Here is a 23,117-nt window from a genome sequence, read left to right on the forward strand (position 1 = left end):
ACAAGATGATCATGGACAGACTAGATGATCCATGGCAAACAAAGACATCGGGATAGCCAGAGGCTCCCAGGCAGATTAGAGTACCCATGCAGACCAATAACTTCGAGGCAGATTAGAGGCTCTGAGACAGACCAAAGGCTTTGGGACAGACCAGAATCTCCAGAGCAGAGCAGACTAGAAGTTCCAGCATGTACCAAAATAATTGGGGCAGACCAGAGGTTTCATGGCAGACCAAACGATCGGGGAAGAATAGATTTCTTATGGTAGACCAAAGGATCTGGGGCAGACCAGAGGCACCGGGGCAGAGCAGAGGACCTGGGATAGAACAGAGGATCTAGAGTAGACCAGATGAGTGAGGGCATACAGAGGACCTAAGGCAGACCAGAGGCACCGGGGCAGACCAGTAGACCAAGGGTGGACCAGAGGCTCCGGCCATGCTTATTTATGTTTTGTATGGTTTTCTTACAATACCCCGTGCAAAGCTGGGATTTTTCAATGGCTGATGTATCCTTCAATATCCCTGCTCTGAATGGTTATGTGTGGGCCCAACCATCTCAATGTCAACAAGACCTTATGCCCAAATAAAAAATGTACGAAACACGTGCAGTATGTTCTTAGTTCGTACACGAATGATAAACAAAAATTTTCAATTGTGACGATAGAGGTCAACGCGATAAAGGTACTTATCTGTGTTACTGTTCTGAGACCACTTGCGTACAATGTGACCGTGCCAGTCTAAGATACCGTATCTCTCAGTGAAGTGGAACGAGACGGACCTGTTGACTGTTGCAGGTGTGCGCTGTCGTTGGCAGTCTTGAGATGAAGTTGAGTGGTAGATTGCAGGTAAAGATTTCATTCCGTCATATTGAGGGAATCCAGATGGAAATAGTTATTTATATCGATGACAGATAATAACGTGTGCTCTTTAGCTTTTGCTCACACAGCTTGTGATACGTTTGTTGTTGCTTTCAAATCCACTCCACGTGTCTCCAATCAGGGCTGCAATAGTTTATCAGTAGAACACGTGATAACTTCTATTAAGTCTAAAAATGAAACTTGAATGATTCACGGAGAACTGTAGGTATAAAAGCCGGGACGCGCACAAGGGTCAGTGAGATCCGCTCTGATCACAGGGAAGCATGATGTCTCTGCTGGTGGCCGTGCTGACGGTGGTCTCGTGTGTGTCGGCGAGGAACCTGACGATACCTGATGGCTTCATGTTCGGGGCTGCCACAGCCGCTTACCAAGTAGAAGGAGCGTGGAATACCAGCGGTACAGTAGAACTACCAGCAGTTTTACTACAACAGTGCATTCATTATAATGCAACATATTTAAAAAAAAATTGGTTGTCTGTAAAGTCGGTTTGCGGACGATAGTTTAACGTGACAACGTCATAACAAAACATTGATGAAATGGTTGCATACTTTTATGAATAAAATTGAATCATTTTTATTGAATTGTGGCCAACCCCCCTTATACCGGGGTAGTTGCACACGTCCGCACTCGCCACGCCAGTCCCGTATACGCGTCACCACTGCCATGCTGATATTGAAAGTGTAGTAAAATTAAATTCAACAGACGCGCATGGACTGGTGTAACATTTGGCCAGTGCGCAAAATAAATCATTAGCATGCTAAATTTACCGACAGTCCTGCATAACCTATTGTGATAGTTATAATAATGAATTACCAAAAATAAGATGCTCAAAATTAAGTACTGTAAAAGGGTAAAATGATCTAAAAGGTTAATTCGAGATATCATTTAAATTGCTATAATTGAATTCAACGCATGTAGCGACATTTGTATACAGACACTCTTACAGTAAACTTAATTATATTCCAAAGTCCCACAAAGTCTATTACGGAGGAGGGGGGGGGGGGGGAACGAAATAGTGACGTCCTTCAGTCTAGATAAATTCAACCAGCAATTCCCGTCGCCGCACTCTGTCTTTCAAACACGTCTTCCATAAGTCATACCAGCCGGGCAAAAAGTACAAAATCCAGTTCTCGCACTTACTTGTTACTGAAGCATACCTCTGTAGTTGGTGACTGCCGGGGTCGGGTGTAAACCCCACTCACTTTTTAGCGCCTCTTGCATCGCGCTGTATCGGTGGCCCGTGCACTAGGCCCCCAAATATCGCGTTCTCGTATACCACCACTTATGTTGCTTCGCCCAAGGTGTTGTGGCGTTACCGTCATATTAAATCTTATTCACGTAACGTAACACCAGTTACTCATCGCTGGGATGCAAATTCTACTATCCACCGGCGGTCAAACACACACTCCCCCGCTGCAAACAGCTGGCCGTCGCCTCCCCTTCTCACGTCAGCTGACGTCACCCCCCTCCTCTACTACCACCCCTCACTCCGCTAGATCGTTCTGGTTATTTCTTGCACTCCAGAATAAGGGTACTTAACGTAAAATAAAAAAGGTATACGATTAAAAAGTTACAATAAATAAATAATAACATACAACATTAAATAATATAAACACATACATAATGTTATTGAAAAAAATAACTCATCTTAAAATAAACTTTACGCAAAATAAAGGTAATAGTAATAACCAAGACGACTGAGGCCGCCACAAGTGGCCTCAGAATTATCACTATTTTGTATGGATACAAAGAAGGAGTGAAATGAAATCTACAATTTAATTGATAAATTTACTTTTATTTGCACTCATTAATTCAAATATGTTTATTACTTTAACGAAGAGATTATTTTAACTATAACTTTTATACATGTTTGCTATTTAACTTCAAGATCGTCGAGAATGTTTTACACTTTTTCGCAATTACACATTTAACGACGAAGTTTGTTCGTTGTGAAATTAAACGTAGAATTTAATAAAAAGTTAATAAAATAAGTATTAGTAAGTTTAAGAAAGAATTTCGGCTTTAATCTCCAACACAGACACTCGTGGTGCGCTGGGGCCGAGATTAAAATTTGTCGAGAATATTTTACGTTTTTATGTCTTCCAGTGCTCAAAATGATTTGCAATTGTGGCCGCAGGCACGAAATTTTATTTATAATTCATTAATAATAACGCCCCTCGTGATAAAAAAAAAGGAAAATATGTATTAACGAGTGCCTGGTTGTCGCGGAAGCGGCTAGATAGCGCGATTCGTTTGGTTCGCGTTCGTCACTATAGATTACAGCACCGTAGGGGAATAATATTATTTCGTTTTTATTATAATATTTTATAACAAATACGCATCCAAAATATACGAAAATTATTTATAATGTGTTACAAAATTTTTTAAAACATTGTGCAAAAGATCCCGGGTGTAATTTGAATTATTATGTGTAACTGTAAAACACCATTGTTCGTACAAAAACGTATTTGAAAATTCAACATTACTTTTAAATAACTCTACCGATTGTGCTGAAAATCGGTGGACGATCGTTAAATTACATAATATTAATAATTCAAACGACGAAAACATGATTGAAAAGTCAAATCGATGGTTGTTCCAATCGAGTGGAAGAGAGATAGATGCGGCGCAAGCGTACAATGAGCGAAACGGGACACATCGTAGTGGGACAATGTGCGTTACGGGACATTTTTTCGTGCGTGCAGCCGGCGTTCATCGATTTATTAGACGTTGTCACGTCAAAAGCCACAGTAAACCAAAAACATTCGATGTTTTTTATGGCCTGCAATTTTCCAAATTTTAAAGAGGAATGATTCTAAATTATTATTGCCAAGTTATATAAAAAATCGAAGTTGATGGTTTAAGTTGTGAGAGAGTTTGAAAATGAACTTAAATATGGATATTGTTGTTCATTATGTCATGATAATATGGTATTTTGGCTATTAAATAGCTCTTTAATGTCAATTAACACAAAGAAATATTATTGTGAAATAGTATAATTATGTGGAGCCTATCATATAGTATAATAAATTATTCACAAAAAAACCTATAACACTTTGCTTCATCCGTTTAGTTTAAGTACTTTAAACGCAAATGACATTCAGACTTCCAAATATGAAATTTTTTCTAAAGTTTCTTTCATAGACTATGAATGATTTTCCTATAACAATGTCAGGCTGGCTTCTGAATTTTTAAAGCATTCCCGCTCTTTCACTCGCAATAAGCTGTGTTCACTGTAAATCAATTGAGTAATTTCACACTAAATATATGTGATAGCATTGTCTCCACCAACGTTAGTGTAATTTTACATCTAAATATGTTGATGTATTTTCACTCTTGTGTTCAAGTAAAAAAAAAAAAATACTTTAAAAAATTTAAAAGGTCATGTGCTAAGGTTTGGTAAATATTTCAAAGCTGTGGTATATAAATCTATATATGCATGTATGTGTATTCTTACTACAAATGTTAGTTAATTGTACTGCATCGTTGAGTGAATTTACATTATCAATGAACATTTTTATTCAATCTTCTCCAAAAACTGTATTAACTTTTGTAATTTATAGATGTTAATTAATAATGTGTATTTTATGCCAACTTTTACTTTTATCACCCAAAATGTTTCAAGTAAACACGTCTAACAAGCTGATAATCAGAGGAGAATCCAACTCACTAGCTTTTGAATGTTTTTCTATTATCTTTATCACTTGACCGTCGTGTACACAAACAAATATTTAAGTAATGGGAACACTACTTTCATTACCTTAGATAAAATTAATTGAGTTGTTTATACTATACAAAATATTTTTTTCAGTTTCCTGTTGGTTGCAAATTTACTCTGACACATATTTTGTACTTTAACAATTATGTGTGTGTGTACCTTCAAGTACAGTATACTAACAAATAAAAAACAAGACACTGATTAATTTAACACTTAATGTATGTGTAATTTCATATGTACATATACTTGTGTAACTTAACACGTTAGTTATTGTTAAGTATTTTGATCGAAGCCTTTAGCACAGTTTAATTTCCTAGAAACATTTGTTTGAAATTAAACCAATGACACTAGTTTTTCAAAATAACACAACAAAAATGTAAAATTACTAAACCGTTGTATTATGCAGTTTTACGAGTAATATTTACAGTGTACTCTTAGGTATTTACACTTTTAAGTATATTAACATAAACCCATTGGTAATAACCAAGCAAACATTAGTACTTAAAAATTGAAGGAAAATAAATGTAAACAAACATTTAATGAAAACATTAATAGACATGCGTAACTTTCTGTATGAAAAAAACTAATTATTTAAATATTTTATGTTAACCTTATCTATGATTGTAAAGCACACAATCAAAGTAAGACTAATTTTAGCATTATAAACATTGTATGGAATATCTGCTAGTGCTCATTTAAAAGTAATAATAATTAAATGACAAAAATGCGTATTCAACTCAAATCAACTGAATTAAACATCAAGCTACATTTTATCTTTCTGAACACTTTTAGTACTGACGTAAAGTTTTACTTGGTTGTTGCACTATGTTTTAAGATAGTAATTTAAAAACTTCGGCCTAATTGTTTTAGTAGTTCTTGTGGCATCAAATAACATACAGCTTTATTTATTACCTAATGTATACTTTATTTGTTAATTTTTAATAATTTAATTGTCTGACGAAAAATGACTCTCCCCGCTGGATCTCGGCTCGACGGTGTCTCCCTACTGTCAAACACACTGCCTCCACCGCACACACAACACCCACCAAGTCCGCCGCTCGCCGACCGCTATCGCTCACCAAGAGGTCATTCACTCTTTTCACTTCATTGCCCTCGCAGACCAATCTCTCCATTTTTATAACTGCCAAGTCCTGGCTTGGAAAGGTCTCGTAGCCGTCCGAAGTGTCGCGTCATCAGAATCCCCGACTTAACACTGGAAACTCCGAGAAACAATGGCATCCTAGTTATGCCACTTCAAGCATGCGGGGCTCTGGAAAGATGCCTAATGCTAGAGATACAGGGAGAGAATCGCCGCAAAGGAATGGGCGCTAACTGTCCGGGAGGTGGGGCCTCCTCTGGACCCCCCGTTGGCTGGCGCACTGGGCCGGTTGCCTCGCCTCTAGTATCCTCGAAAAACTGCCCCTCCTTAAACCTGTAAACAGGTAACAATGTGCTGCTGTGCCATCCTGTACATCTGGCAATTGTACTGGATGTAGCCCAATTCTTGACAGATGTAACATCGTAGCCGTTCTTCAACTCTTCGGGGCCATAAGTCTACTTTGAGATTAATCTGTACCCGTTATTTTATATATGTCACTATAGCGTCTCCTTCCTCATCACGCAGTCCCGCAGGGTATGTACCCATTCCGAGCACCTCCAATGAATATGACCTAGTCCTTGGCAGGCGGGACACAGTGGGAAACTTCATGCTCTTCGAACCTGCAGATTTCCCTCCTCCTTGACACCATTGCCACATCGCTGACCTTCTTCATTTAGATATCCTCCCATGATACCAGCAGTCACGCCAAAAATGCTCCCGTTCTCGGCATGCAAAGCTCTTGTTCTTTTCCTGCTCAGTCTTGTTATCACAGCATTGTCCTTCTTCGGTTTCCTATCACTTTTGGGCAGCCATGTTGGCCATGCACCTGTTCTCGACATTCAATCACAAAAAATCTTATATACCAGACAAATACGTCTAAGCTTGATCTTCAATGATTGCATGTACTACATGACACATATTTCCTCTTCAGAATTGTCTTCTAATTAATTTAGGTTGTAGTTTTGTGAAATAGTATTTACTGTCTCTAAGTAAGATGAGTTATTAAAATTGCCGGATTTTTGAAAGCGGAAAACCACATGGAAAGAACAGGAAATAAGAATTACTGGTTTATTTTGCTGTCCATACTCAGGAAAAAAGTTACTTTTCATGTAAGAATAACGGACGATATCTAAAAATATTTTATACTGCACAGCTGAAAGTATCAGAGCGCTTATGTTTCGAAATGAAAACCAACTCGTTAACAGAAATTTAAGACAGTAATATGTGATTCTTGCTACTGAATTGTAAGTAATGTGATTCATGACTTGGCTGTTTGAACGCAGGTAAGGGCGAGAGCAGCTGGGACTACTTGTACCATGCATATCACATGAATGAAACGGGAGATGTCGCTGCTGACTCGTACCACCACTACAAGGAGGATGTGCGAGCTGCGAAGACAATCGGGGTGAGGCCAGCATGACTTCTGCGCTTGTGTTCACTGGCTTGCTTGGCAGCAAAGTTAATTTGATATGTTCCATCATTATAGTGCACTGGTTTATTCTTTTCAACTTAGAAAGATTTTCACATGATACATGTATAGAATAAAATAAGCACGAAATATTTTGTCATAAAATACTTTCTTGTCTTGTAAAAATAAAATATGTGAAAAAAAATTATTGGGCTTAACCTCAAAAGTATAGAGGGTAAAATGTTTTCAGTCTTTCAAATAATCTTTTTTCCCTAAAAATTGTGTTTATTTTTCAGTATTTTTAGTTTAAGTCAAAATGTTTTATTACCTAACTGGTTGGCACTGACCAGGAAACTAGGATCCTTATGAAATAGAGGTCATGATGTCACGAGTATGGATAACTATAACTAGAGAAACTCCCACCATTTTAAAGTTCCGAAATAAGGTTACATCTGAGTATTTAGAAATATTTACATCCCACGCAGTTATATATCAGCCGTGAGATGGCTGAATTTATTTTTGTTCAAAGAGAACAAACTGGTAGTCAAGATTTGCATTTTGGGCGTGACAGTTATGAATCCCCAAGAATATAAAAAAGTATCAGAAAATTAAACGGTACAGTCTTGACATTGTTCAAGAGAAAGTTCGTTGTTCCACAAGCCTTCAGATCTGCTGCGCCTACTGAAATTGATGAATGAGACTGCTGAGCCTTCATATATTTGTGAACGACTCCGTGATCAATTTCTTTGGTTAAGAATCTGCTTTTATTTAGTAAGATATTTTATCGTTGCCTTTAAAGAGCAGACGAACACATGCTACGTATTATCTGCGAGAGAAAAAATATTGTTTTATCAAACATGAAGATGTATGTTGTAATACGAAGCTTAAACTCGAAAGCCAACATAGTTTGTAACACCGAACATGTACTCAAAACTTAATTCAATTTTCGAACTGAATGTATCAGTGTCTTTTCAAGGCAAAACAGATGTAATTTTTTCTACGTTGTATTCAATAACAGATACATTTAACAATTTTTTGTCTTGTTCATTTACATTTAACAGTTAAAATTTACATCAGCTTTCTTCACGAATGTTTATGTTGGGCATGGAACTAATGAATGAACCATAATCCTGTTGGTGAGCCGTGGCTGGGCTCGTGAACACAGACTGCACCACGCGACAGTTGTGACGTCACAAACACCAGTCCTCGGTTCGAACCCCCTTACCCGCCCGGGACTCGAACCCGCTGATAGTTTGACCCGCCAGCCACTGGACCAGCATATTGTCTCTATTTATATATCTCTTTTGAGATTATAGTTATATTCGCAGAAGTTTCGTGGAAAATACATGGAAGCTTTTGTTTCGTGAACTAATATTTCCTTTGTAGGCTAAAATAGTATATTCAGAACAAAACAGTTTTTTTTTTAATTTGACTTTAAACGTGTGGTTAATTTACTCGTACTATAAATATTAGATTAAATCTATAAAGAACCTATTTTTATTATTGAAACATTAATATAGTACCTTTATTTATTATATTCTAAACAAAACAGAAAATTTCTCTTCATAATTAGTTTTTCTAATAATGACATTATCTATTTACATTATTCACTCAAAATGATTAAAAAAATATCATACGAGTAACTGAAGTACAACCTGTGTTAATGCATATGTATTGTTCGTTTGCAGTTAAGTCACTACCGATTTTCCATATCATGGGCAAGAATCTTGCCGAATGGGGACTTGTCTCACATCAACCAGGATGGCATCGACTACTACAACAATCTTATCAACGAGTTGCAAAGAAATAACATCACGCCTGTTGTAAGCCAAGTCATTAGCCTTTTACTTTTAACATGTTTAAAAAGACGTGTTGATGAGTCATTATCTACATATTCATGAAACTCACAATGGAAGGTAGCTAAATAAAAATGCACGGTGTTCGCATAGTAATACACGGAGGCTGAAGGCAACTGGATCTCAGACTTCATAGTGGTCTCCGAATCACTTGGTGTTGTCACCGACTAGGTGCTCTTTTGTGACGTCACGGCGGGTTGTCTGGATCGAAGCCGCGACCTTCACCACATGAAGCCACGTCACCAAGTACCTTCGCAGAGCTACAGCTTCTAGTTCCGCATTCAAACTGCTTCCCTCGTTTTAAATATGGTCTATTACTGCAAATATTGCCTGGGAATATACTTTTAATGTGATAACGTCTTATAAATCGATTAACGCCGGCTGCACGCACGAAAAATTGTCACGTTCCGCCTGAGCCGAGCGTGCAACAAGCGGCCAACCACCGTGCGAGAAAATATTCTATAATATCAAACAGGTTAAGGCGGGCTTTTTAACTAATTGTTCGTGATTATATTTAAACAAATTATTTAAATTAAATTTGCAAAACCCTGTAAATAATATTTGAAAATTAAAAAGTATGAAATTTTTCATCAATGTTTTCTTATGACGTTATCACGTAAAATTATCGTCCGTAAACCGACTTTACAGACAACCCCCTTTTTTTCTTGAGGAAATTGCCATCCTAATTATAAATTGTTGGAACTACTGTGAATCAGTGGAATTTCAATGAAAAACTGATGAATTGGCTCAACTTCTAATCTGTATGGAGCAATTTAAAGAAATTCCGCGAAATGTTACTGATTTGCATATTGTTTAAACTTTTTTATATTTAGAGTGTAATATAATGCAAGCATAAGAATTTGGTCATGGTTTTTAAAAATCTTTTTAGTGAAAAAAAAATTAAAAATTTATGAAAATTGTTATTTAGATGATCTTATATAATTTATATGCTACACTTAAGTATGTTCGAAACTTTCATTCTACATTTTGCCATTTTACATCTATTATTTTCTGGGCATTTCTGAAACAAGTATTGATATATTTCAACTGTAGTCTGTCTCGTAACTTTCAATAAAATTTAAATTACTTTCTAAAAATTATTTTATAAACTAATTGACCATTATATTTGTTAGTATAAACAAATAGAATATTATTGTTCCTTTGTAGAGTAGTAAAATAAAATTATTTCCTCATCAGACTACAATATGTTGCACAAACTTAAGGTAATTTACGAGCTTTTGCCACCAATAATAATAAAAATAATAATCTTGTTTGGAGGTTATGTGGAACATTTTTCATTAAATTAGTTTTATATTCGTTGCATTTATAGATTTTACTTGTGGACCCTTACATCTTTACATCAATACGCCAACTTTTGTTTTACGGTGCGCAAAATACAATTAAATCGTAAACCTCTCAAAATATATATTTAAAATATTTTATTTTGAAACTGGGTGTATGTTTTTAATCATTTGTAAGGTGCATACTATACAAATTATTTTTACACATTATCCGTCATAAATGTAACATTAATATAGATGTGCAACCTTGAAGAAAGTATTTTACTAATACTTCATACTTTGATTAAGTTTTTTCCATGTGTTAATAAATAGTCAATCTTCTTTTTCAGGTGACCATATACCACTGGGATCTTCCACAACACATCCAATTTCTTGGAGGTTTCGTTAACGACATATTCATAGATTACTACGTGGACTACGCTAAGATTTTGTTCACACATTTTGGAGACAGGGTAGGTAATTTTATCTAGCAAAATTTATTTTATTTTAAAGAATTTGAAGTCCATTTAATGATTTTTTTAATGCTCAGCTTAAGAATAAATACGAATAAATAGATATAACTTTGAAATCCTTCACATTTCGGGAAATATTTTACATTAAATATTTGAACTAGCTAATACTTGCGGCCTCGCTCGCCCAATTTCAGAGTATTGCTGATATTTTACTTTTGTAAGAAAAATCTTTGATAATATTCTATAGTCTAAACATTTATACTAAAGAAATGGACACCATTAAAATGTCAGGTGAATATCAGATTAAATACACAACAAAACCTATTAAGATAGAAATTTCTATAGTCATAATACGTAACCCGTTTAATTATAAGTATAGATTCAGTATAACAGTTTTATAACTCCCGTTTCAGTGTATTCGAAACCGAATAACCCTGAACAAATAACACTAACATATATTTTATTTCATGAGGTAACCAATTCAAATTTTGTAAAACTTGCATTTATTTTCATTTTGATTAAGATTACGACATCATCTATACTTGAATTTTCATTTATTTTGGATGTACGTACGCTCAGAATAATTAAATAATTTCACTTTATTTGAGATACTTAAAATAATTTTAAATTTTTGAAACACATTTTTATTTTAGATATAGAACACATGTATCACGAATTCTTACTGAGACGCTTTTTTTAAATCAATAGTTGTCTTAAACGATCTGTAAGAAATTTAATCTTTATAGAATCAGGAATATTTCCGTATTAATTTATTTTCTTGGAAATATAACAGAGATATTGAATATTGGATATTTTTTGACGTTATAACGTCTTATAAATCGATGAACGCCGGCTGAAAAATTGTCACGTTCCGCCTGAGCCGAGCGTGAAAAAACCGGTCAACTACCGTGCGAGAAAATCTTCTATAATATCAAACAGGTTAAGGCGGGCTTTTTAACTAATTGTTCGTGAATATATTTAAACAATTTATTTAAATTAAATTTTCAAAACCCTGTCAATATATTTTGAAAATTAAAATGTAAGAAATTTTTCATCAATGTTTTCTTATGACGTTATCACGTAAAATTATCGACCGTAAACCGACTTTACAGACAACCCCCCTTTTTTTTTGTCCAATAGTTGTCTTAGACGATCTGCAAGATGTGTAATCTTTAACAGAATCAGGGATATTTGCGTATTAATTCATTTTCTTGGAAATATAACGGAGATATTTATTGAATATTTTTTTAATAAAATTTTGTGAAAAAATGTTTTTTTGAGGGATGGTATTTGTTTTTCCTCCGACATGTGCGAGGTAATATTCCCTCACAGCTTGCAGTGGCGTAGCCAGAATTTGTGTATGGGGAGTGTTAAGAAGCATGCCCCCCCCCCCCCCCCGTAACCCGTATTAAAGCGGGGGGTCCGTGGGTCCTCCCCTGGGAAAATTTGGATTTTAAGGTGTAAAATAGTGCTATTTTAGCAGTTTTAGGTACTTAAATTTAAATATTGTAATGGTAAATTTTTTATTAATTTTAATATGAAATTTGTTTGGGTAAGAAATCAGAAATTAATTAAATATTTGGTGCTGAGGGGGGGGGGGGGGGTGTTGAACCCCTAACCCCCTCCACCACTGGCTACGCCCCTCACAGCTTGGAGGTTGAGCGCGGACACAGACGCAGACACGGCGGTGTGTGGACGGTGCGCAGGTGAAGTACTGGGTGACCTTCAACGAGCCGCTGGTGTTCGTGGCGGGCTACGGCTCGGGGCAGTTCCCGCCCGGCGTCACGGCAGTCGGCGTGGGCGACTACCTGGCCGCGCACAACAACATGCTCAAGGCGCTTGCGAGGGGGGGGGGGGGGTGTGGACAGTGCGCAGGTGAAGTACTGGGTGACCTTCAACGAGCCGCTGGTGTTCGTGGCGGGCTACGGCTCGGGGCAGTTCCTACCCGGCGTCACGGCCGTCGGCGTGGGCGACTACCTGGCCGCTCACAACATGCTCAAGGCGCATGTGTTAGGGGGGGGGGGGGGTTGTGAACAGTGCGCAGGTGAAGTACTGAGTGACCTTCAACGAGCCGCTGGTGTTCGTGGCGGGCTACGGCTCGGGGCAGTTCCCGCCCGGCGTCACGGCAGTCGGCGTGGGCGACTACCTGGCCGCGCACAACATGCTCAAGGCTAATGCGCGGGGGGTGTGTGGAAGGTGCGAAGGTCAAGTACTGGGTGACCTTCAACGAGCCGCTGGTGTTCGTGGCGGGCTACGGTTCGGGGCAGTTCCTACCCGGCGTCACGGCCGTCGGCGTGGGCGACTACCTGGCCGCTCACATGCTCAAGGCGCATGCGCAGGGGGTGAGTGGACATTGCGCAGGTCAAGTACTGGGTGACCTTCAACGAGCCGCTGGTGTTCGTGGCGGGCTACGGCTCGGGGCAGTTCCTACCCGGCGTCACGGCCGTCGGCGTGGGCGACTACCTGGCCGCTCACATGCTCAAGGCGCATGCGCAGGGGGTGTGTGGACATTGCGCAGGTCAAGTACTGGGTGACCTTCAACGAGCCGCTGGTGTTCGTGGCGGGCTACGGCTCGGGGCAGTTCCTACCCGGCGTCACGGCCGTCGGCGTGGGCGACTACCTGGCCGCTCACATGCTCAAGGCGCATGCGCAGGGGGTGTGTGGACATTGCGCAGGTCAAGTACTGGGTGACCTTCAACGAGCCGCTGGTGTTCGTGGCGGGCTACGGCTCGGGGCAGTTCCCGCCCGGCATCACGACCGTCGGCGTGGGCGACTACCTGGCCGCGCACAACATGCTCAAGGCGCATGCGCGGGGGAGTGTGTGGACGGTGCGCAGGTCAAGTACTGGGTGACCTTCAACGAGCCGCTGGTGTTCGTGGCGGGCTACGGCTCGGGGCAGTTCCCGCCCGGCGTCACGGCCGTCGGCGTGGGCGACTACCTGGCCGCGCACAACATGCTCAAGGCGCATGCGCGGGGTGTGTGTGAACAGTGCGCAGGTCAAGTACTGGGTGACCTTCAACGAGCCGCTGGTGGTCGTGGCGGGCTACGGCTCGGGGCAGTTCCCGCCCGGCGTCACGGCCGTCGGCGTGGGTGACTACCTGGCCGCGCACAACATGCTCAAGGCGCATGCGCGGGGGGTGTGTGAACGGTGCGCAGGTCAAGTACTGGGTGACCTTCAACGAGCCGCTGGTGTTCGTGGCGGGCTACGGCTCGGGGCAGTTCCCGCCCGGCGTTACGGCAGTCGGCGTGGGCGACTACCTGGCCGCGCACAACATGCTCATGGCGCATGCGCGAAGGGTGTGTGGACGGTGCGCAGGTCAAGTACTGGGTGACCTTCAACGAGCCTCTGGTGTTCGTGGCGGGCTACGGCTCGGGGCAGTTCCCGCCCGGCGTCACGGCCGTTGGCGTGGGCGACTACCTGGCCACGCATAACATGCTCAAGGTGCATGCGCGGGGGGTGTGTGGACGGTGCGCAGTTCAAGTACTGGGTGACCTTCAACGAGCCGCTGGTGTTCGTGGCGGGCTACGGCTCGGGGCAGTTCCCGCCCGGCGTCACGGCCGTTGGCGTGGGCGACTACCTGGCCGCGCACAACATGCTCTAGGCGCATGCGCGGGCCTACCACCTCTACTGCGACCACTTCAGGAGCGAGCAGGGAGGTGGGTCCCTGGTCTGCCTGGCCCGAACATGCCCAATCACGCCCGAATATTCACCTTCGGCCAGCCTCGTGTTCATTTTAATGTAGACGTAGCTATACTAACCTAACTAACCGTCCACAGTGTTTTAATGTCGCTAACCTAACCGACCACTTTTAATATTTGAATTTCATTTTTCCTGCGCAAAAATAAAACAAATCCCGACGTTGGCCGAACGTGAATATTTGGGCATGTTCGGGCAGGGACAGAACTTGATGTACATCTTAGACTTCTCGCTTGTGTGTTGTCCTGCGTTTCTGTGCAAACAAGAACCATGCTGAAGACGGGCAACGCTCCAGCACTGATATTGTTTACACACGGTGGAACCTAGGAGGTGTGTGGTAGCTGATTCCCCGCGAGAGACGCGCCGAGAAGACGAGTCCCGGCCACAACTGACATTAGCTGTTCACAAGCATCATGCTGCAGACCGGGGTTTCCTATGGTTAGCCAAACTTCAAGCCGATTACCTTCAAGTTACAATCTTCTTGGGCAGTGTACAGGCGACAGTTCGAGGCAATTGCAGAAGTGAATGGCGGAGCAAAAATTAAGAAGCACAGCACTCGTTTTGTGTGTTCTGGACCACCGCTCGAGCTGCTACAAAACTACACACGTTCAGGACCGGAGGACTAAGTAAGAACTCCGTGTACTTCAGTCTGACCAGCTACAAGCCCTGTATCAGTAAGTTAAGTAATGTAACGAGAACTAGCGACAGGGCTAGTCACCAGCTCACGTGCCAACCTGTGGGAGGAACGCGGTACAGGTCCATTACCGCTACACGCCTAATCCGATTAGGAGTGGTGCCTTTATACCTCTCTCGAGTGTTCGCCACGTTTCGTGAGCCCCGTCTGCGTGAAGTGGCGCAACTAGGACGCCACTGTTCTCGTGGCTTCGAGTGATAAGTCAGGGAAGTGCCATGAGACCTGTCCAGGACGGGGCTGAGAGGTCAGTAAACCGGGAGGAAAGATAAGTGAATAGAGTGAGTGATCCCTTGGCAAGCGACGGGCTTCGTGTGCGCAGATGGGATCAGCTTGTACGGTGTTGTGTGCGCGGCGGACGAGTGAGTGATGCGAGGCGGTGTGTTGGAGCAGAGGTGCGCAGTAAGAGACGAGCAGTAGAGAGAGCCACTTTCAAGCCTAGCTCTAGTGGGGAGAGTAAATAGTCGACTTGTGAAAGTCGGGTCAGATATCTAGGTTGTTGTTTTTTAAATAATACTTTAAATATTAGGAAGTAAATAGAATAAAGATTAATTATTTTATATATCTTTTCCAGGCCTGTATTTCCTACCCGTAAAAATAGTATGTTATTGCTAAAATCGTAATATGTTTTCGGCCAATAAGAAGCTCTGAATTTTCAACTATAGCATAATTTGAGAACTTTATTTAATAAGTAAGAAAATTCGTTTGTGTAAATTATTACTTCAAGATGCAGTTTCTGAAGAAAATAATTATTTCCGTATTTAATTTTACAATTCATGGGATATTATGGATTTTATTCTATATATAGATACTATATTTTTTTACTGATAATCACACACTGCAAATTACAACAACATTAATTTTTCGAAGGCTAAAACAAAATAGACAAAGGAATAGGGTTCAGTTTAAGTTCGTTGTGTTGTGTGTGAAAGTGCTTATCGCTAAAACTATCAGTGTGTTACTGTTGTGTGTTGCTGATTGTAGCCGAGTTTTTAGAGATTTTAAAACTTTAAGCCATTAGCTGCTGGTATTTACCGACGAACAAAACCGTAGATTTTGTGAGTGGTAAACATGGCGGACATTACCACTCACGAAATTTACGGATTTGTGCCCGTTTCTAAGGCCTCAGATGTCGAGGAGATGTTCAAACCTGTCTTAAGAATTATTTTATACTTTTGTGTTAATGGAGTTTCAATCGTCGTAACGTTTACCAATCATAGCTAAATTATTATAACTAATATATTACACAATATACGTAAAAAATTTCGATTTAAAAATATTTGTCAAACTATACTATAATTTTAAGAACAGTATTTTTTAATAACAGTAATGTATTATAAAAGAAAACCTTGCATATCAAGCGAGTAATTTATTTTTAGTATCTGAATATTTTGTACTTAACATTTTTACCTACAGACAAAATGTTTTTTTTTTCTTAATCGTTAATATTCGTAATTCAAATTTTCTGAGTATTACTTTATTATGTACTATTACGTGTAAGCTATTATTTTTTGTATCAGCTGTCTCTAAAGAAAATTGGACCCTGTCGTCTCAGAGTTTTCAAATACTATAACATTAGATTATATGCACTTTTTTCGTACAGTTATTTATTTATGCTTTCATGGCGTCTTCGTCTTCACTTACCCTGCCAGCTTTAAAGAAGTTTCATTTCACTTCAGAATTTACATAACACATAACTTGAGTACTAAGAATTGCATTATCGAATTTCGAAATATATAGGTATTGAAAACTTAGGTAACTAACAAACAATAGTTTATAAAACGATATCTATAAAATGTGTCAGGTTGTTGAATGCATGAAGTTACGTTAGCAAATAAATGTCACTAATTTAAATAGTAACACCTACGTACGATATTTCAGGGGAAAATATAGTTATATTTCTTTCAGGCAAAATCGGCATTACTCTGAGCCTGGTCTACCCACAGCCGAAGACTAACTCAGCGGCTGATCTGGACGCGGCAGAGAGATATTTCCAGTTCAACGTAAGTCTAACCAGCATTCATGTCACAATCCTCACAGAGATTACCCAAGGTGCATTATAGTACTGTAACGAGTGAGACTTGAGACGCTTGAATTTGCGTATGTTTTTGACGTGACAACGTCTAATAAATCGATGAACGCCGGCTGCACGCACGAAAAAGTGTCCCGTTACGCACATTGTCCCGTTTCGCTGTGTCCCGTTACGCTCATATTATATTGCTCTTTGCTAACATGAACCTCCTAGCATTGCGACCGAGTCCGTGGCGTAATTCTGTTTTCATGCATTTCAATGTAACATTTTCATTGCTCTTTGCTAACCCGTTCCTCCTAGCATTGCTGCAGAGTCTGTGGCGCAAATATCTCTGTTGCACTCAATTGGAACAACTAACAACCATCGATTTGACATTTTCGAGGCACATTAAACTTAAAACACTCCCATTCGTTTCCTACTTTTCCTATCATCGTCCTATCCTTAACAGAATAACACAGATTGGAAGTAGTTAAATAGCAAACACGTATAAAAGTTATAGTTAAAATAATCTCTTCGTTAAAGTAATAAACATATTTGAATTAATGAGTGCAAATAAAAGTAAATTTATCAATTAAATTGTAGATTTCATTTTTCTCCTTCCTTCTTTGTATCCATACAAAATAGTGATAATTCAATAAAAATGATTCAATTTTATTCATAAAAGTATGCAATCATTTCATCAATGTTTTGTTATGACGTCACGTTAAAATATCGTCCGTAAACAGACTTTACAGACAATCAATTTTTTTATTTTAAATGTAAGGTTTGATTAATTTTTTTAACTCTTGTGAAAAATCAGTCGTACAGCGAAATACTATGTCAAATTTTATACATCTTACTTTGTTTTCTACGTGAATAAAATGATTTATTTTGCTGCGGCGTAACGCAATTCAAAGTATATAGTTGAGTGGAACAAATGTGTTTATTAGGAGCCTTCACTTTGGTATTTTTGCAAGAAAATAAAGAAAAAGTATTTTTTTTTTTTTTAGGAAAAGAAAGTTATTTGTAGTATGATAATAATCAGTACAAAACATTTTTTTTTCCAATTTATTTATTAAGTAGAATATAGTTTAGATGAATGCGTACTAATAACAAAATGTAAAGTAAAATATAGAGGAATTTTCACACTAAAACACCAAAAACATAAGTCCTTACAGGCACTTAATTTTATTTATATCCAAATAATTTAATATCACTACAGGAAATGCTAGCCCAATTTGGGGCCGAAAATTAGAGGGACATGGTTTCCGTGATGGAAACATACGTCCAATTTCTTATTTTATATGCTTATTCGTGTTTACGATTATGTTACTGCATGAAGTAGAGGTACAACGTGCAAATGATCAAACAGACTTTTCGGTGCTTTTGCTGAATTTAGTTTGCAATTTCTTTATTAGTCTCTAGCTATAAACCAGTAATATCATTAAGAAAAATTAATAACATGTGGAGCTATATATAGCTACCACAAGCATCAAGGGTATACACGTATATTCAGAAATTTAAAAAAAGTTTTTTTTATTAATATTAAACTCTCTATATTTTTGTATGCCGATGTCATCCAACAAAATAAAAAGAATGAGCATGGTGTCAGAGGTCGCTTCAGTTGCTTCCCAACAGGGCAGCGCGGGTTCGATTCCCGGTGCGATGGCGCCCGCATTCTTTTCAAGTGGAAAACTTGGCGGACGTTGCCATGAATCAGTGGGCTTCCTCTGGGTGCTCCCATGCAGTGTGCGTTCCGTAGCTGCTCCACTCACCTCATTCCACCAGCGCATTCTTCAGACCGGCAGGAACAGCCGAGTGTCGGACCATTCCATCCATGCAGACCCTGCCTGGACCATTTACGTACAGTTCGGGCCTCCGATAGGCTTCAACTAGCCTGGGTCTTCATTCAGCTTCCACACGTGCAGAGCGAAACATCGTTCGTGTTCTTTCAAGCTGTTTTATTTCTATGTTGACATGGCCAAAACATTATCTACCGGGGTAGTTTTCCATTGGGATTGATTGCTTCTCTTATTCAAATATCATTTTCTTCATTTCTAAAGGAGAGGTCATCTTTAAAAACTTCAAGGAAATTTCTTCATCCATGCGTAGTTAGTTGAGTCAATCTTTCGAGTACACTCACGGTTCATCAGCTGATGACATTTTCCCCACGAAGTCTTCCTGCGCGAGTACACTCGACCAGAACACAATGTGGACTGATTATAGTGAACTGGCAGTCCGAACTGAATGTGTGTGGAGAGAAGCCAGGATAGGCGGAGCTGTCCCAGTTCAGTCTGTCAGTCCGAACTGAAAGCAATACGTACGGGAGCCTTTAGAGATATTTATAGCAACACGTACTATTTGTTTGCGTTCAAAAGTGCGCAGTATGTTGATTAAATAATGGTTGTGCTGAAATTAAGTGACAGATTGTTATTATGATGCTGATCACATTCACCGTTTGAACCATAGAACAAGGAGAGAGATATAGAAGTGTGAATCTTACATGGGAAACTGAAACCATGTTTAGCACCACTAGTGACGCTATCTGTTGGGTGGGCCCATAAATGTTAGCAAAAATTACTCGGATGGGAGGTTCAAATCCAAAGTGTTAAGTTTAGAATGTTAATTAAGCTACTTACGAATTATTGATTAGTAACAATTTTTGAACTGTGCGAGAAACACTTCATGCTGTTTTGTAATAAAATAAAACATGTTCTATAAAAATTATCAGGCGATGAAAAATTTCTGGTGTGCCATGCCACAAAGTATGTGGCCATAAAAGTAAAGTGATTTAATTTTTAACTGGTTTGTTTGCCTGTTAACAGCTAATGCATTACTTCTCACAATCAATATAGCTATGTTAGTAACATATTACGAAAGGTACTATATCTAGCGAGTTGACCCAAAACTACTTTTAAAAAACAATGTCTCAGTCCCAGCTATTAAGGGTTTCTCCCCCGTGGCTTGAACCACGCTATGTCGGTTGTTCAGCTGGGGTGGTTCGCGCACCCCATCTACAGCTCAGAGGGCGACTACCCCGCCATCATGAAGGAGAGGGTGGCCAACAACAGCAGGGCGGAGGGACTGCCGAGGTCCAGACTGCCGGAGTTCGGCGAGCACTGGGTCAAGTACATCCGAGGTGACGAGTCTGCTGGCGCTCGTACCACATGAGTGGTCGCTTTGCAAGATGACACAGATACTGTTGTTGTTATCAGTTACAATAAGTGGTCAGGGTGGTGACATTTTCAAATCTAGCTTAAATTAGCCACCTTTCAAAATAAATTGGCAAGTTAACATAGAACCTTTTTTACAGTAAAAATAATTTAAGGTGCCTCATCAAAATTTTACTGCCACCTAAGTTGGGCAAAGAATTTTCCCCCCGAATGTGTGTGTGGTATCAATGGTAGGGTTTTTAGAGGATTGCATAACAGAAATTATAATGGCAGGTAGGCCTATAATATGTGAATTTTTAGTCATACTATCTAAACACAGTTGGTGCATAGTGGGTATTTTAAAATTTTGGAAACATCTTCCCACAGCTGAAAAATTTAAAAGTTTTATTATTTTTATTTTTTGATTCAGAAACTTCATTACTTAATTGTTTTCGGCTTGACGTAGAGTTCTGGGACATTCTGTATGTATTACTTCTCTCTCAAGCTACATGTGTTTCCCCTTCCGTGATTCAAATAAATAAAGGCTACAGAACTAGTTTTCAATAACTAACGTCACCAACTTACGATAGAAGAGTACTGTTTTGATCTTTGGTGCAGGGTCTTACGATTTCTACGGCATGAACTACTACCAGACTTACCTGGTGAGTGCCCCCAATTCGACGTCAAGCAGATCCCTCCACAACGACTCCGTGGACATGGGGCCCGTGACGGTGGAGCCGTACCCCGCCGACGTGAGTGTTTGAAAACGTGGTGTTCGTAACTTAAGACGCTATTTCAGCTGCGTTGTTTAGCTTGGCACGGCACACCACAAGGGATGACAAGAATGAATCGTGAAAGTAATAAGCGAAATGTTGTATCGACCCTGGCGTGAGATGGAGTAACGGGAGTTGCAAGCAGCCAGAGGTATACGGAACTATAACTCCCGGCTCACAGCAGCCCCATTTACATGGGAAGCCTTTTTTCACAGACGAGAGAGCCAAACGTCCGATCGTGCATCTTCAGATTTTTTTTGTTCATTGTAAATAAATATGGCGTTGTTTATACAAGGATACTAATGGTCAATTAGGTTAGGTTAGCTACATTATAAATACTTTAAAACATTGTGGACGGTTGATTTGGTTAGGATAGCTACATTAACGATACGGAAAAAAAACATAAACTTCGGGTAACTTCGGGTTTTGGCTCTCTCGTCTGTGAAAATAAGGCTTCCCCTTTTACATACTACTGCTGATATTAGCTTGTTATCTGAGTGTTTATGTATTCCTCTTTGTCGTTCATTCTTTAAGTATTTTTTTAACATCAGTGTAAATAATGAATGTCATTTGTCTATGTAGTTATTTTTAGCCAATATTCCCCATCGCTAGCAACCAGGAAATTTCGCGGATTCATCTCGTACTAGGCTAAAATTCAAATAGTTTTACCTTTGAGCTGCACCTACTATTTACTAACAATTTACAAGGAGGATTTTTAGCCAATATCAGTAATGGGAATTTGTCCAAGCGTACTGAGAACTGTGGAGAATGCCCTAAAGGTCATTATAGCACCAATTTTTTTTCAGTCTGTACCCACTGCCAGGTTTTTTCAAAAAACGAAGTAGCCCGTTATTCAGTGGTAAATCTAACTCCGGTCCCGACGGAAATATAAAGCAGTTTTGTTACGCCCTTTGAGTACAGCTGGACTCGCGGTGATCCGTCTCATCCTGTCCGTCACCCGGCCGTCGTCAATCACGTGACATTCAGCCAATCAGATGGCCCGTACGTACCTCACAAAACCTTACCAAGCTTTAACTTTCGACGGACGGACGAATTAAATTATAACCTCAAAAATGTCTGAAAAGTATTAACTTTATTTTAAAAAGTATTTTAGTTTGTTAATTGGCTAAGCTGCTTCCGTGTTATGTTTTAACTTGACCTCGAACCCGTTTTGAGTTTTATATTTGAGAAATATAATTGTCTGAAACACAAAAGTAATTATTAATACACGTAATTTAAAAAAAAATATATTTAAATAAATACATTTTCGTCAAACTGGTAAACCTTTATAAGAGAAATTTCCTCAAAACTGCAAGCCTCAATAGTAGTTGGCAGCATGTAATACGGACGAGCGGATCATTGTGCATCGCTCGGCTTGCTGACGGACGGACGGACGGACGGGTGATGGATTATTGTGAGTCCAGCTTACGTCCAAGTCACTAACCCGAGGCGACAGTCGAGGGTTCGATACCAATACCCGGCCTGACTCAAATCCATGAGCCCAGTTCGTAATGAGTGGGTTGGAACCTACTTTTATCTTTATCCTTGCCACTAGGGGGACCGCCTAGTCAGGGGTTTATTCGTGTGACGTGACCGCAGATTTTGACAAATAGACCATTTGTTATTCATCATGTTAAAAATTTAAACTGAAACTAACGTTATTGTATTCAATTAAATTTTCATTTAACTGTAAATTAAGGCGTTATAAATGATAATGATAACCATCACAGGCTTAAAATTACTTTAACGTAGCCACACGAATCAGGACACTATTATGTTTTGTGGTCAACCTATGAGCCTTTCTTCTGAACTTGCTATATGACTGTGTGCAGTACGTGCCGTTCGGACTGCGGAAGATGCTGAACTGGGTGTCCGACCACTACAACCAGGTCCCGATCCTCATCACAGAGAACGGCTGGAGCGACTCTGGAGAGATGAATGACACCACGAGGATCAAGTACTTGGTGGTAAGTCCTCAGCCTGCCAGCCTGTGTTCCTCTTTCTTGTTCCCCTGCTGTTCTAGTACGTAAACTAGTAAACTATACAATTACGAGGTTACGTTCATTTTATATATTTTTTCTTT

At 39.7% G+C, this 23,117-nt stretch overlaps 2 protein-coding genes across 3 annotated transcripts in view; one reads left to right on the forward strand and one right to left on the reverse strand.

Moving 5' to 3' along the window:
• Nucleotides 1–23,117, reverse strand: part of LOC134536570 (dipeptidyl peptidase 1-like) — a 97,616-nt gene that overhangs the window by 28,050 nt on the left and 46,449 nt on the right. The gene's annotated exons all lie outside the window — the stretch shown is intronic.
• On the forward strand, nt 1,139–20,190 carry LOC134536571 (myrosinase 1-like). Its single transcript, XM_063376326.1, has 7 exons — nt 1,139–1,272; nt 6,977–7,098; nt 8,790–8,924; nt 10,588–10,710; nt 14,027–14,367; nt 17,007–17,101; nt 20,101–20,190. The coding sequence occupies exons 1-6, from the start codon at nt 1,140–1,142 to the stop codon at nt 17,053–17,055; spliced, it is 903 nt and encodes a 300-aa protein (XP_063232396.1). The 5' UTR covers nt 1,139; the 3' UTR covers nt 17,056–17,101; nt 20,101–20,190.

This window comes from Bacillus rossius, chromosome 11, assembly GCF_032445375.1.
Source record: "Bacillus rossius redtenbacheri isolate Brsri chromosome 11, Brsri_v3, whole genome shotgun sequence".
NCBI classification, from domain to species: Eukaryota; Metazoa; Arthropoda; class Insecta; order Phasmatodea; family Bacillidae; genus Bacillus; species Bacillus rossius.